Source organism: Dioscorea cayenensis, chromosome 17, assembly GCF_009730915.1.
Source record: "Dioscorea cayenensis subsp. rotundata cultivar TDr96_F1 chromosome 17, TDr96_F1_v2_PseudoChromosome.rev07_lg8_w22 25.fasta, whole genome shotgun sequence".
Taxonomy (NCBI): Eukaryota; Viridiplantae; Streptophyta; class Magnoliopsida; order Dioscoreales; family Dioscoreaceae; genus Dioscorea; species Dioscorea cayenensis.
In genome coordinates, this window is record NC_052487.1 from 752,475 (window position 1) to 768,069 (window position 15,595).

General features: G+C 37.2%; 5 protein-coding genes across 5 annotated transcripts; 2 read left to right on the plus strand and 3 right to left on the minus strand.

The window, feature by feature from the left end:
• Positions 1–637: 637 nt before the first annotated feature.
• LOC120280169 lies at positions 638–1,699 on the minus strand. Its single transcript, XM_039286916.1, has one exon. It carries the CDS (start codon positions 1,668–1,670, stop codon positions 1,134–1,136), a length of 537 nt encoding a protein of 178 aa, XP_039142850.1. The 5' UTR covers positions 1,671–1,699; the 3' UTR covers positions 638–1,133.
• A 115-nt stretch (positions 1,700–1,814) lies between these two features.
• On the plus strand, positions 1,815–2,443 carry LOC120280170 (UDP-glycosyltransferase 73B4-like). The gene has a single exon (XM_039286917.1). The coding sequence runs from the start codon at positions 1,851–1,853 to the stop codon at positions 2,319–2,321; it is 471 nt and encodes a 156-aa protein (XP_039142851.1). The 5' UTR covers positions 1,815–1,850; the 3' UTR covers positions 2,322–2,443.
• Positions 2,444–2,625: 182 nt separating this feature from the next.
• Positions 2,626–4,047, minus strand: LOC120280433 (scopoletin glucosyltransferase-like). Its single transcript, XM_039287277.1, has one exon. It carries the CDS (start codon positions 4,045–4,047, stop codon positions 2,626–2,628), a length of 1,422 nt encoding a protein of 473 aa, XP_039143211.1.
• Positions 4,048–7,857: 3,810 nt separating this feature from the next.
• Positions 7,858–8,232, plus strand: LOC120280434 (UDP-glycosyltransferase 73C4-like). Its single transcript, XM_039287278.1, has one exon. The coding sequence runs from the start codon at positions 7,858–7,860 to the stop codon at positions 8,230–8,232; it is 375 nt and encodes a 124-aa protein (XP_039143212.1).
• A 239-nt stretch (positions 8,233–8,471) lies between these two features.
• On the minus strand, positions 8,472–15,299 carry LOC120281174 (scopoletin glucosyltransferase-like). Its single transcript, XM_039288073.1, has 2 exons — positions 14,281–15,299; positions 8,472–9,233 (listed from the first exon to the last, which is right to left on the minus strand). The coding sequence occupies exons 1-2, from the start codon at positions 15,066–15,068 to the stop codon at positions 8,564–8,566; spliced, it is 1,458 nt and encodes a 485-aa protein (XP_039144007.1). The 5' UTR covers positions 15,069–15,299; the 3' UTR covers positions 8,472–8,563.
• Positions 15,300–15,595: the final 296 nt, after the last annotated feature.

The window sequence follows — 15,595 nt, forward strand, 5'->3', positions numbered from 1 at the left end:
AAAAAGCCATGCTTCTCACAGTGGAAGATATAAAATAAAAACAAATAAAAATAAAAAACAAAGAAAATAATATGGCAAAAGAAAGTGAGAGATCAAATATGAATATGTAAAATTTAGTTTGCTTGAAAAGAAATAATCAAATATTTCAATCTAATGCGTTAATCTCTTATTCCATCATAGGTAAATCTGCTAGTATGTTTTTTTTCTTGATTTTCAACCACTATAGATAGTCACCAACACTTATAAAACGAGGTATCTAGAGGATAAAATGCTCTTTTAAATTCATAAGAGCAAAGGTTTCACTTCAAAGCGGCAACTCAAAACAAAATCAAGCTTTGTTAGTTTCAGTAGGCCTGCGCTTTCAGACAGTGGTTTCATCAACCAGAATATTTTCCTCTTTTTTTTTTCTTGTTTCTGTTGTCTTATTTCTTCTTGTTACCTCAACACCTCACCTCTGGAGAGAGACCTTAGTTTTTTTGCTTTTCTTATTAACTTTACTTCTGTTTAGCATATTTTTTATTTCAATAAAATCATGATTTATACATTTTTATTAAAAAAAAAAAATAGTTTGCTCACAGGAATATGTGGACATAATTGAATGTTCACACAATAAAATTTAACTTCTGATTTGGATGTTGGCAATCATATCTTATGCTTGAGCTTACCAATCAAGCAGTATCAAGTCCGGCTTTTTTGTCTGCCGTCCGAACCATCTATTTGTAAAATTCTCGGTCAAGCCCTTGCAACAGCATGCAATTTTCCACTTTCTCATATTCTCCATTATAATTAATGTGCTATTAATTAATTTTCAGCACATATTTTTTCCTGTCAAGCCTCAACTCTTCTCCTTCACCTCTTTCACCTTCACTCTTTCATTCATGGCAACCAAAACCCAAGAAGGCCTTCACATCCTCTTCTTTCCATACATGGCACAAGGCCACATGCTCCCCATGATCAACATGGCCAAGTTATTTGCTAACCGAGGAATAAGAACCACCATCCTCACAACTCCAGCTAACACTTCCATTGTTAAACCCATCATTTCAAACTCCCCAATTGAACTAGCCCTCATCCCTTTCCCTTCCGCCGCTGCCGGGCTCCCGGAAGGCTGTGAAAACCTCTCCTCCATCCCTTCACCAGACCTCATACCTTACTTCATACGTGCAGTCTTTATGCTTTCTGAACCCTTTGATCAAATCCTCAAAGAACTCCACCCCAACGTCACTATCATTGATGCCTTCTTCCCATGGACCATTGACATCACATCCAAGCTTGGCATAACTCAGCTCATCTTCACCGGATCCGGCTTCTTTCCTCTTTGTCTTACAGATAGTATAGAAAACTACAAGCCACATGAGACCTTGCCAGCTGAAACCAAGTCTTTCTTGGTTCCTGGAATCCCTCACCGGGTTGAGCTTCTCAAAACCCAAGTCTTTGACAGTGGCAAAATCGGCAAAGAGCATATAGAATTCTTTGATAAGGTTAGGGATGCAGACAAGAGAAGCTACGGCACTGTGATGAATAGTTTCTATGAGCTGGAACCGGACTACGTTGAACACTACCGCACAGTCATAGGCCGCCGATCTTGGCACATTGGTCCTGTGTCTTTGTGCAGTGAAGACATGATCAAGAGTACTACTACTACTACTAGTAGTACTGATAGAAATCATGAGTGTTTGAGTTGGCTTGATGGGAAGGAATCTGGGTCAGTTCTATATGTTTGTTTTGGGAGTTTGTCTACCTTCCGTGGAGAACAGATACATGAGATTGCTTTGGGTCTTGAGGCTTCTAATCATGCATTCATTTGGGTGGTTCCTAAGGTTGTTAAGAGGGATGAGGATATGGATTGAATGCCAGAAGGGTTTGAAGGGAGGATTAATATTGAAGGGAAAAAAGGTTTTATTATAAGAGGATGGGCTCCTCAGTTGTTGATATTGAATCATAAAGCTGTTGGTGGGTTCATGACTCATTGTGGATGGAACTCTACTCTTGAAGGTGTGTGTGCAGGCTTGCCAATGATCACTTGGCCTTTATTTGCAGAGCAGTTTTACAATGAAAGGTTGGTTGTAGATGTGTTGAAGATTGGTGTTGCTGTTGGGATGAAGGAGCATGTGTTGAAGACTGAGGATAGGCCATTGATTCATGGGATAGATATAGAGAGAGCTGTGAGCTGTGTGATGGGTGTTGGTGAAGAAGCTGAGGCCATGAGGAAGAGAGCTAGAGAACTGGGAGAGATGGCAAAGAGTGCTGTTATGGAGGATGGGTCTTCTTATACTGAGTTAACTCAGCTCATCAGTGAGTTATCAGATCTTCATCCATGAGTTACCATCTTGTTCTATTCTTCACTAGTTCCCCTGCTCATGCAGGCTTTGTGTATTGTAATTTCATAATTTACTCTTTGATATTTAATAAAAGTCAATGATTAGCAAATATTTCAACAGAATATTTTGTGGTCAGAGATTTGGTGTCATATTATTTATTTATTTATTATAAAAAAAAGCTCAAAAGCTATTTATTCGAAAAAAGAAGAGAACAAGAAATAACCAAAGAATCTCAACAATAACCAAAAAAAAATTAACAACAAAAATAAACCATCTAAGAACAAATCAATAGCTATTTATTCGATCACTGTTGCGTATGTTTGCCAGTCAGGAGAAGCAACTCATTGATGAGCCGAGTTAACTCAGTATAAGAAGACCCATCTTCCATAACAGCACTCTTTGCCATCTCTCCCAGTTCTCTTACTCTCTTCCTCATGGCCTCAGCTTCTTCACCACCACCCATCACACAGTTAACAGCTCTCTCTATATCTATCCCATGAATCAATGGCCTATCCTCATGCTTCATCACATATTCCTTCGTCCCAACAGCAACACCAATCTTCAACACATCTACAACCAACCTTTCATTGTAAAACTGCTCTGCAAACAAAGGCCAAGTGATCATTGGCAAGCCTGCACACACACCTTCAAGAGTAGAATTCCATCCACAATGAGTCATGAACCCACCAACAGCTTTATGATTCAATATCAACAATTGAGGTGCCCATCCTCTTATAATAAAACCTTTTTTGCCTTCAATATTAATCCTCCCTTCAAACCCTTCTGGCATCCAATCCATATCCTCATCCCTCTTAACAACCTTAGGAACCACCCAAATGAATGCATGATTAGAAGCCTCAAGACCCAAAGCAATCTCACGTAGCTGCTCACCAGTGAAGACACACATGCTCCCAAAACAAACATAAAGAACAGACCCGGGTTGCTTCTTATCAAGCCAACGTAAACACTCATGATCTTTATCAGCAGTAGCACTAGCACCGTTGATGACATCCTCATTGCACAAAGACACAGGACCAACATGCCAGGCTCGGCGCCCCATGACAGTACTGCGGTAGTGTTGAACGTAGTCCGGCTCCAGCTCATAGAAACTATTCACCACTACACCATAACTTCTACTCTCTGTGTCCTTAATCTTAAGCAGGAGATCAAGCATTGGTTTCCCAGCTTTCATGATGTCTAGAACTTGGGTCTTGAGAAGCTCAACCCGGTGAGGGATTCCAGGAACCAAGAAAGACATAGTTTCAGCTGGCAAGGTCTCATGGGGATTGTAGTTTGCTATGATATCAGAGAGACAAAGAGGAAAGAAGCCGGTGCCATGGGAGATGATCTGGGGGATTCTCAGCTTGGATGTGATGTCAATGGTCCAAGGAATGAAGGCATCTGTGATAATTACATTGGGTTGGAGTTCTTTGAGGATTTGTTCAAAGGGTTGAGTGAGCATGGAGACAGCTTGAATGAAGTTGGGTATGAGGTCATCATGAGAAAGGATGGTGGCGAGGTTTTCACAGCCGAGGGGGAGACCGGCGGCGGTGGAGGGGAAGGGGATGAGAGCTAGTTCTATTTTGGAGTTTGAGTTAATTGTGATAGTTTTGACAAGAGTGGTGACGTTGGCTGGGGTGGTAAGAATGGTGGCTCTAACTCTGTGGTCATGACATGCAAAGAGCTTGGCCATGTTGAGCATGGGAAGCATGTGACCTGGTGCCATTAATGGGAAGAAGAGGATGTGAAGCTGATTTTTTGTTAAGGAGGCCATGAATGGATGACAAGCTTACACAGAGAGATAGAGAGGGAGATGTTGGTAGACTCGTCCTCTTAAATAAATTTAAATTATCTATTTATTTATATTTTAAAATTAGATCCTTATCTTATCTCAGGCTCCCGTATCTGATTTATGGTTCCGAGCGAGAATCTTAACGCGGTATTTGTTTTGGTTTTTAAATAAAAGAAGAGTAGAAAACTGGAGGAAACGCTATCTTCTCTCGTGTAGTGACCTTGGCGGCAGGCTCTTCATATTTTTCCCGTTGAATTTTGTGACAAGGTAGATGCTTGAAATTTTAATTGTGGTATGAGATCTTGCTTATTCTCATTCTTAGTTTCCACACCATAGATTACCCTAAGGAATTTGATATGTATTCATTAGTTTTTTTTTTATTCATTCATTTATTTATTTTGTTTACATGTTTCCCATTTATGTGTATATGTTATATTTTCATGGTTTCTAATATTTGTCTTGGACTGATGTTAAGCTATGTATATTTTTTTTTATGACCATTTAGGTCATTTGTATTGTAGGTATTTTCTTATAACCATGCAATATGGTCATGTGCATTTAGTATACCTCTCTCACAAAATTGGTAAGCTTATAATTTGGGGTTTTGATGTTTATGCACATGCTTTATGTTTGTTAGGGCTTCCTTCGAGTGCTTGATTTTGATAATCTGATTTGGAGTCTTGGAGTTGAGAGACATTTAGGTAAATATCCATATATAAATTATACTATATATATCTTTTAAAACTAGTTAAATTTGTGAAAATAAGTATTTTATTTATTTATTTATTTTGTGATAATTAGGTTTCTGTTTATTATTCAAATGTTGTTTATATAATTAATACTATTTTCATAATTATTTTAATTTATTTAATATTTCAAATTAATGATATTCTTTAGAGTCTGAGGTGTTTACACGTGCGGTGGAAGTCTTGATTTAAATAAATTTTGAATTTTGAGATAATTCATTTAAATCCTGATTTGTTTTTTACTTTTGAAATTTCATATACTGTATTGATGTCACGCCCCGAGCCCGAGGCATTGACAAACGGCCGTATACCCATAAGGTCGAGACCCAATGGACATACAAGGCCTCAGGATCTGTCTTACAAAGATAAGATATAACAAGGTACTAACATCACAAGAACAAGAATTTAAGGGATACGATAACCAGGTTCACAACTATGATCCACGGAAACTAAAAGTGCAAGGTTCAAAGCTTAAACAAATAACAGTTCTAAGTTCACAAACATAAAGACTATTTACATGATAACCAACTGGTGCTCGCTCAACAGTCCCCGCTAAGCTATCCACCACACCCTTACTCCTGATCTGAAAAGGATAAAAACCACTATTTATGAGCTTGATGACCCGATGAAGCAACCACTAAAAAAATATAGGGATCACAAAAACTCAATAATTTCACAAAACATGCTTAAGTGTAAAAATTTATACAATAAGTAATGTAAATAAAACTTCGATTTCGAGTGTTTTCAAACAACTATAATTTCTCCAAGTAAACGAGTATATATGTCCCCCAAATAACTAATGCCAGAAACAAAACCACAGAATTCATATATTTAAACTCGGTGACCCGAGTTGGATTGTCAGAGTTCATTTATTTACCCTCAGTGACCCGAGCCAGATTTTCAGAGCCCGTTATTCTCCACCGACGGAACGGTGCGAAACTAGTTTCTTATCAGAGTCAGAGTACGTGTCGACACGGTCAGTGTTTAACCCCCAGTGACAGGGTTATTGCAAAGTTAATTTGGGGACTACAGGTTACTATGTCAAAATAAGTCGGGTCTAAAATCATTGTCAATACAAAAATACAGAAATTCGGTGATCCCCTTTTTCTAATGAAAAATAATTCCAATTATTATCAAATAATAATAACTTAAACAAATAGATAATTGAAGTACACTATCTTCATAATCTAATCCATAAAAGCAATTAATGAATACAATTTACCTAACATAGATAACCACTCAATAATAAATCTGGTAATTGATTAAGTATAAAAATTCATCACTGAGTTTATGGTTAAAGAATTTGAATAATAATTATGAAAAACCATTCCAAAAATTCTCAAGTAATAAATATTTCTGTACTTTCATAATAAAAACAAAAATGAGTAGATTATATAATAACTAATTAAATGGTTGTTGACGGAACATGAGATCCTTAATTAAATTATCGATATTAATCGATTAAATAAACGAATAAATACATGCAAAAATTCGTAACCTTTGATGATCAAAGTGTTCACAGACAATCAAAAATCAAAAAAATATTGAATTAATACATCATCGGAGTAATGGTCATCAAATAAATCTTAGATCCGTAATTAATTAAGTATAGAATCAAATAAATAGCAATTAAATAATTAGAAATCTAAGTTTTGAAATAAGGATAGATACTGATATTTTTAAATCTCAAAAACATTTAAATATAATATCATGAATGGTTTTAACAATAAAATCCAAAGTTATTAAATAATTTTATCGATGATTCACAGTAATGAGAAATTATATATATACAGGTTTATACGTGATTTACTTACCTGTCTAACACCAAAACTAAAAAGCACTCAAATTAGGGCTTCCACAAATTACCCCCGTTAACTTTTTTTCAAGGACAAAAACCAGATACTCCCGACCACTCCACGAAAACCCTAGAACAATTTAAAAACAAAAAAAGGAAACCCTAAGCATTAAGGAATCACAACAAGGACTAATAAAAAGATAACCCATCAAGAAGAGAAAGCGAACCTACCACAAATACTCCTAGATGAGCACTCGACACGAAAGATTTCCTCGTCCCTTGCTACACGCCCCCAAAAATTGAACAACGAGCGAAAGAGGAAGGCTACGAATTATCTAATTTTTAGGAATTTTTAATTTATCCCGTAACCACTAGCGGTTGCTGAGGGAACGTGAGGGGCTCACGATCCCCGAAAAGATAAGGTTGGTTTCAGACTTTAAATTAAATTTAAAAATTTAAAAATTTAAATAACAAGTGGGGTCCACAATTGATTTATGATTATTTAAAATTTCTAAATTTCGATAATTGTTTAAATTGTGAATAATTCATGTGTTTAAAGTTTAGATTATGTATTTATTTATTTATTTTGAATTTCATGTATTTATTTAATTTTTAATTAAAAAATATTATTATTTTTATTATCTGTTTATGTTTGTATTCCATTAATTGGTGTATTTTGATATGACAGATAAGCCGTTCATCTCAATCAATGTTACGAGAGAGAAATGATTTCTCAATGTCTCACTTAATACAATTAAAAAAAAATATTTTACTATTTTCATAAAAAGAAAGAGTAATTATTCTTGTTCAAGGTTGGAATTAATCATAATTACAAAAATATCAATTACAAACTAACATTCCAAGTTTCCAACAAAACAAGTAAATATCAAACACCTCAACAATGTTTTGTTTGTTTGTTATTTGTTTGTGTGTGGGTGTGTTCAGCCTAGAAGTTCTTGCTTTTCAAAGTTTATTTCTGCCCAACTATATATATAATTGATTTTTATAGTGAATTCAATAACCCAAAAATATTCACTAGTTTGCCCACCTTATTATATATTAAAAAAAAAATCACCATCCTTGAGGCTAGATATATATATACATATAATTGGAGTGAGGGTTATTATAAACCCATCTGGAACCTTCACACAATAAACTAGAACTTCTGTTTAGGTTATTATCCACAATGAGTCATGAACGTACATGACTCATTGTGGATGGAATTCTACTCTTGAAGGTGTGTATGCAGGCTTGCCAATGATCACTTGGCCTTTGTTTGCAGAGCAGTTTTACAATGAAAGGTTGGTTGTAGATGTGCTGAAGATTGGTGTTGCTGTTGGGATGAAGGAATATGTGATGAAGCATGAGGATAGGCCATTGATTCATGGGATAGATACAGAGAGAGTTGTGAACTGTGTGATGGGTGTTGGTGAAGAAGCTGAGGCCATGAGGAAGAGAGCTAGAGAACTGGGAGAGATGGCAAAGAGTGCTGTTATGGAAGATGGGTCTTCTTATACTGAGTTAACTCGACTCATCAATGAGTTGCTTCTCCTGACTGGCAAACTTACGCAACAGTGATCGAATAAATAGCTATTGATTTGTTCTTAGATGGTTTATTTTCGTTAATTTTTTTTTTTTTGGTTATTGTTGAGATTCTTTGGTTATTTCTTGTTCTCTTCTTCTTTCGAATAAATAGCTTTTGAACTTTTTTTTTATATAATAAATAAATAAATAAATAAATAATGTCACACAAGTCTTGATGACACCAAATCTCTGACCACAAAATATTCTGTTGAAATATTTGCTAATCATTGACTTTTATTAAATATGAAAGAGTAAATTATGAAATTACAATACACAAAGCCTGTATGAGCAGGGGAACTAGTGAAGAATAGAACAAGATGGTAACTCATGGATGAAGAGCTGATAACTCATTGATGAGCTGAGTTAACTCAAGATAAGAAGACCCATCCTCCATAACAGCACTCTTTGCCATCTCTCCCAGTTCTCTTGCTCTCTTCCTCATGGCCTCAGCTTCTTCACCAACACCCATCACACAGTTCACAACTCTCTCTGTATCTATCCCATGAATCAATGGCCTATCCTCATGCTTCATCACATATTCCTTCATCCCAACAGCAACACCAATCTTCAGCACATCTACAACCAACCTTTCATTGTAAAACTGCTCTGCAAACAAAGGCCAAGTGATCATTGGCAAGCCTGCACACACACCTTCAAGAGTAGAATTCCATCCACAATGAGTCATGAACCCACCAACAGCTTTATGATTCAATATCAACAATTGAGGTGCCCATCCTCTTATAATAAAACCTTGTTTGCCTTCAATATTAATCCTCCCTTCAAACCCTTCTGGCATCCAATCCATATCCTCATCCCTCTTAACAACCTTAGGAACCACCCAAATGAATGCATGATTAGAAGCCTCAAGACCCAAAGCAATCTCACGTAGCTGATCACCAGAGAAGGCACACAAGCTCCCAAAACAAACATAAAGAACAGACCGGGGTTGCTTCTCATCAAGCCAATGTAAACACTGATCATGATCTTTATCATCAGTAGTGTTAACCCAGAACACAAAGAAGAAGATGAACAGTAAGAAAGAGGAACGAAGATTCTGGAGAAAACTGGAAAAAAACTAGAGCAGCTGAGACTCTAATTTCTCACATTCGTCAAGAGTACAATCAAAGCACTTACATATTTATATCATTGTAACTAAACTAGACCCAAGACATACCTTGACTCAACTTTATACATAGGACTGACTTAATACTAACTGGTTCAGTCTAACCAACATATGATGCCTAGAACTTAAATACAATCCAAGATGATGCAATCTCAACCGTTGATAATATTCTTCAAGTACTCCTCCAAACATTCAACTAAAATGCCAGGCTTCAATTCAGCAACCATTCAACTCTTTTAACTTCAGAGTAGAAAACAACAAAGATCAGAGAAAAATCTCTTCAATCAATCCAACAAACTCCCCCTTGATTGAAGATTACAAACACCAAGAAGAAGCCCTGAATTTGCACAACTTCTTTTGCATCCAGACATTTTTGTAAAAAGCATCTCGCAATCGATCTTCAGTGTTGCAGTACTCTAATTGTACTTTTTTATCATTCACCAAGTCTCTAATGAAATGAAATTTCACATCTATGTGTTTAGTCCTGTTATGAAGAACTGGATTCTTAGCAATTGCCAGACAAGACTGGTTATCACAATGAATTGTAATTGGCCTTTCAATCTGATAGCCACAATCACCCAAAATTCTTTTAATCCATACTCCTTGACAACATGCATCACATAAGGAGATATATTCGCCTCGTGGATGAAAGAGCAACAGTTCCTTGTTTCTTTGAGATCCATGATACAATTCCTGATCCAATATTAAATGCCACTCCAGAAGTGCTTCTTCTGTCTTCAGTGCTTCCTCCCCAATCACTATCTGACCATCCTTGCACTATGCAATTGCTCCTTCTTTTGTAAAAAAATCCCAAACTCTTTTAGAACCCGACTAAGTATCTTAATATATGTTTTTGTCGCACCAAAATGATGTCTAGAAGGCTTGTGCATAAACCTTGATAGAAAAATTAACTCGGGAAGGCTATGTCGTGCCTTGAGTGTGTGATATAAATTAATTTCCCAATCAATTGTCTCAGATGTTGTTGCGTCTACGACTTCGCTTCATCATATATTTGCAACTTGAGGCTTGGACTCGATGGAGTTGAAACCGGTCTACAATTTTGCATGTTGTATCTTTTTAGCAAGTCCTCCATATTTTTTTCCCGACTAACATGAATACCAAGTTTGTCCCTGTTTAATCTCCAAAACCCAAAAAAATATGACATTACTCCCAAATCATTCATGTCAAAGGCCTTCTTCATATCTTTTCTCGAAATTCTCCACCAAAATAGGAGTAGAGCTCATACATATCAAATCATCAACATAAACACACACCACCAGAATTTCTCCTTGACCTTCATTTTTCACATATAAGGTGTGTTCATTGGCACTTCTTTTGAACCCTTGCTTCTGAAGATATGAATCAAGTTTGCAATACCAGGCTCTTGGAGCCCTGCTTTTAAAACTCATACAATGCCTTGTGCAATTTGTACACCAAATTCTCCTTTCCTTGAACTTCAAATCCTTTGGGTTGCTCAACATACACTTCTTCACTGATCTCCCCATTCAAAAATGCAGATTTTACATCCAATTGAAATACAATCCAATCCTTATGAGCTGCTAAGGACAAAAGGATTCTGATAGTATCCATCCTTGCGACCGGAGAAAAAATTTCTTCATAGTCTACTCCATGCTCTTGAATGTAACCTTTTGCCACTAACCGAGCTTTATGCTTTTGTACTTCTCCATTTGGCATGTATTTAGTTTTGAACACCCATTTCAATCCAATTATTTTCTTGCCTGGAGGCAATTCTGTCAATTCCCATGTATTATTTTTCTGTATTGCAGTGATTTCATCTTGCATTGCTTGCTTCCAAACATAGGATTGTTGTGCTTCTTGAAAGTTTTTCAGGTTCATCACTCGATAGTGCAAAAGAGCAGCTCTCATATATTTCCCCGAGCTCTCTTTACTCTCACAGTGTTGAATCTTCAGCATGTGCACAAGGTTTTCGTAATCTGTCATAGAAGGATCGTTATCTTGAGAAACATCTTCCGTGGTGTTTAATTCGATGAATCACCATTCCCAATTGATGCGAGATGAATTCACGGTAACCGTAAGACAACCTCGCCAGAAACAAAAAATTCTTTGATCAATTGAATTATGAGTATTCCACTCCCAATATTTTCCTTCATCAAAGTGCACATCTCTGCTGATTATAACTTTGTTTGTGAGTGGTTCAATCAATTTATAAGCCTTAGATTCAGAACAATATCCAATGAAGATACATTTTTGAGCTCTATCATCAAGTTTCTGCAAATGTTGAGATGGCACTTTAGTGTAGGCAATACAACCAAAAATTTTTAAATGATCAACATTTGGTTTGACACCAAACCAAGCTTCATAGGGGGTTCTATTAATCACTGCACGAGTGGGTGATAGATTAGATAAATAAACTGCAGTAGACACAGCTTCTGCCCAAAAAGAGATAGGCAATTGCTTGAAATTCAGCATACTTCTTGCCTTCTCCACCAATGTTCTATTTTTTCTCTCAGCCACTCCATTTTGTTGAGGTGAATAAGGTGCAGTGTATTCATGTTTTACGCCAAGTTTATCACAAAAACTTCTAAATTGATTTGACATGTATTCACCCCCTCTATCCGTCCTAATCACCTTGAGTTTATAATTTGATTGTCTTTCAACATAAGCTATGAATTCTTGGAAGCATGCAAGCACCTCACTCTTATTTTTAATGAAATAAACCCAGCTCATTCTTGTGTAATCATCAATAAAAAGTAAAAAATACCTATTGCCTCCAAGAGAAGCTTCTTGCATGGGGCCACATACATCTGAATGAATTAATTGAAGCTTTTCCTTGGCTCTCCAAGATTTTCCTGAAGGAAAAGAAGATCTAGTTAGCTTGCCATAAATACATGCTTCACACCCATTGAAATTCTTTATGCAAGGCAGCCCATTCACCATACTTTTTTGATATAATAGTTGAAGACTTTGAGAGTTCAAATGACCATATCTCCTATGCCATAACATTGAATTATCTGGTGCAGTCATTACAGAATTGGCTTGAGCAACTTGAGAGAATTCAATAGGGAAAAGATTATTCTTGTTTTTCTGAATTACTAAGATCTGCATTCCAGTTGCTACTTCCTTGATAGTACACTTATCATCTTCAAAAGTCACACTGTATCCATTAGCTAACATCTGCCCCACACTCAGCAAATTATGTGCTAAACTGGGTACATATTGCACGTTATGAATTAATTTAGTTTCTCCTCCATGAATTGTGACAGCGACTGAGCCTTTTCCAGCTACATTCACCTCTTGATCATCTCCAAGTCTAACCTTATGACAGTCTGATTCATCCAAAGTGTAAAATAATTCTTTTCCTCACTCGACATATGACATGAGCAACCACTATCTACAAGCTCAAATTGAAGGTTCACAAGCTTCATTCTCGTGCATGAACCATGAATAAACTCCCCATATCTTTGTTAGGAGTTTGAGGATTTTTGAGATTCCCGAGAACTTGATCCTCTCTCCACATACTTGTTTTCAAGAATTTTTATCTTTGAACCAGAGAATTAGATTGTACATGTCCAAACCTTTTTGCAATGAAAAACATTGCACATTTTTTTAAATTGCTTCCGCATACCTTTGCTCGTAACTCGAACTCCATGATCTATTGTTTGAGTATCTCTCGAAGCTAAATCCTCCCTTTGGCCCATATGCTCTTCCTCTCGCCTCGTTAGGGACTTCTACCCCTTTGTCTTGAAAAACCTCTCGCCTCGCTACAAGTGGAAGACCAATTCTCATCATCAAATGAATCTTCTTTCATAACAAGAGCTTTTATCAAGAATGAGATCATCCCGACTCAGAGAATAGAGCTTCATGAGCTTGAAGTGAACCAGCTAACTCATCCATGGTGAGTTTTGTGAGATCTTTAGCTTCACCAATTCGTTGCAACAACAAAGTTATACTTTGGTCCCAAGGTTCTAAGGACCTTTCCAACGAAAGAAGGGCTTGTGCATTTCATCTCCTAGTCCTTTGATTTGATTAACCGTGATCATTTACTCTAGCAATATATGCTTGCACACCTTCACTCTCCTTTCTTTGTAGGCTTTTCAAAAAGCTTGCCTTAATGCCCCAATTCTCAATGCCTTAATCTTGGGACTTCCTTGAAATTGTATCTTGAGACTGTCCCATGCTTCCTTAGCAGTATTAGCTGCTGCAATTCGAGAGAATAAAGGACGATGCACTGCTTGTTGAATGAGAAATAAAGCATGAGCATCCTTCTGTTGGTTCTCAGTGAGCTTAGCTTCTTCTTTAGAAAAACCTTTCTCAACTACTTCCCATAGGCCATTGAAGCGGAATAATGTCTTCATCATGATGCTCCAATGATCATAGCCTTCTCCATTGAATATAGGAACAGAAGGTTGAGAAAATGAAGGTTGAGAAATATTGGAAGTTCCACTACTTGAAGACATCTTGAACTAGAGAACTAAAGAACCTTCTCCTTGCTTCACACCTTCTCCTACCAAGCTCTGATACCACCCGTAACCCGTAACACAAAGAAGAAGATGAACAGAAGAAAGAGGAACGAAGATTCCTGAGAAAACCGAAAAAAACTAGAGCAGCTGAGACTCTAATTTCTCACATTCGTCAAGAGTACAATCAAAGCACTTACATATTTATATCATTGTAACTAAACTAGACCCAAGACATACCTTGACTCAACTTTATACATAGGACTGACTTAATACTAACTGGTTCAGTCTAACCAACATATGATGCCTAGAACTTAAATACAATCCAAGATGATGCAATCTCAACCGTTGATAATATTCTTCAAGTACTCCTCCAAACATTCAACTAAAATGCCAGGCTTCAATTCAGCAACCATTCAACTCTTTAACTTCAGCAATAAAACAACAGCATCAGCAAAATCTCTTCAATCAATCCAACAAGTAGCACTAGCACTGTTGATCACATCCTCATTGCACAAAGACACAGGACCAAAATGCCAGGCTCGGCGCCCCATTACAGTGCGGTAGTGTTGAACGTAGTCCGGCTCCAGCTCATAGAAACTATTCACCACTACACCATAACTTCTACTCTCTGTGTCCTTAATCTTAAGCAGGAGATCAAGCATTGGTTTCCCAGCTTTCATGATGTCTAGAACTTGGGTCTTGAGAAGCTCAACCCGGTGAGGGATTCCAGGAACCAAGAAAGACTTGGTTTCAGCTGGCAAGGTCTCATGTGGCTTGTAGTTTTGTATGATATCAGAGAGACAAAGAGGAAAGAAGCCGGTGCCATGAGAAATGATCTGGGGGATTCCCAGCTTGGTTGTGATGTCAATGGTCCAAGGAATGAAGGCATCTGTGATAATTACATTGGGTTGGAGTTCTCTGAGGATTTGTTCAAAGGGTTGAGTGAGCATGGAGACAGCTTGAATGAAGTTGGGCATGAGGTCATCATGAGAAGAGATGGTGGCGAGGTTTTCACAACCGAGGGGGAGACCGGCGGCGGTGGAGGGGAAGGGGATGAGAGCTAGTTCTATTTTGGAGTTTGAGTTAATTGTGATAGTTTTGACAAGAGTGGTGACGTTGGCTGGGGTGGTAAGAATGGTGGCTCTAACTCTGTGGTCATGACATGCAAAGAGCTTGGCCATGTTGAGCATGGGAAGCATGTGACCTGGTGCCATTAATGGGAAGAAGAGGATGTGTAGCTGATTTTGTGCCATTAAGGTCGCCATGAATGGATGACAAGCTTACACACAGAGAGACAAAGAGAGAGAGAGAGAGATGAACGGAAAAGAAACAATTAATTGGATGATGGCCAGTGGCAGAATTTTTCCACAAGATAAAGAAAAAGATAGAGACGTGTTTTCCACGAGATAAAGAAAAAGATAGAGAGACGTGTGTACCAGATGATGGTGCGCTGTAATAATGGACTAATGCGAAACACTAGCATGTGGCCAAAATTTAGAATATAATGACAATAAACACTAAGGTAGTGTTTGTTTGGAGGGCTTTTGAGTTACATGTAACTTGAGCTATCTTGGGTTTCTCAAATCCAGGTGTTTGGCTCACGCGATTTTCAAAAACCAACGTAACTCATATTACGATCTAATGAGGGATTTTGGTTTTTACTGCCAAATCGGGCAGAAACCAAAATCCCTCATCTTTAAATTTCTTCAAACGATAACTCGTGACCTATATGTGACCAATTAAAGAAAAAAACAAATATGATTAAATATTTATGGATATTTTTTTGTGGAGT

What these genes read in the sequence shown, in the direction of transcription:
- LOC120280169 (XM_039286916.1), bottom strand. Translation starts at nt 1,670, where the DNA reads ATGATTTCTATCAGTACTACTAGTAGTAGTAGTAGTACTCTTGATCAT.
- LOC120280170 (XM_039286917.1), top strand. Translation starts at nt 1,851, where the DNA reads ATGCCAGAAGGGTTTGAAGGGAGGATTAATATTGAAGGGAAAAAAGGT.
- LOC120280433 (XM_039287277.1), bottom strand. Translation starts at nt 4,047, where the DNA reads ATGGCACCAGGTCACATGCTTCCCATGCTCAACATGGCCAAGCTCTTT.
- LOC120280434 (XM_039287278.1), top strand. Translation starts at nt 7,858, where the DNA reads ATGACTCATTGTGGATGGAATTCTACTCTTGAAGGTGTGTATGCAGGC.
- LOC120281174 (XM_039288073.1), bottom strand. Translation starts at nt 15,068, where the DNA reads ATGGCGACCTTAATGGCACAAAATCAGCTACACATCCTCTTCTTCCCA. An exon ending in ATCAACAGTGCTAGTGCTAC is followed by an intron (nt 9,234 to 14,280) that starts TTGTTGGATTGA and finishes GGTTAACACTAC; the next exon opens with TGATGATAAAGATCATGATC.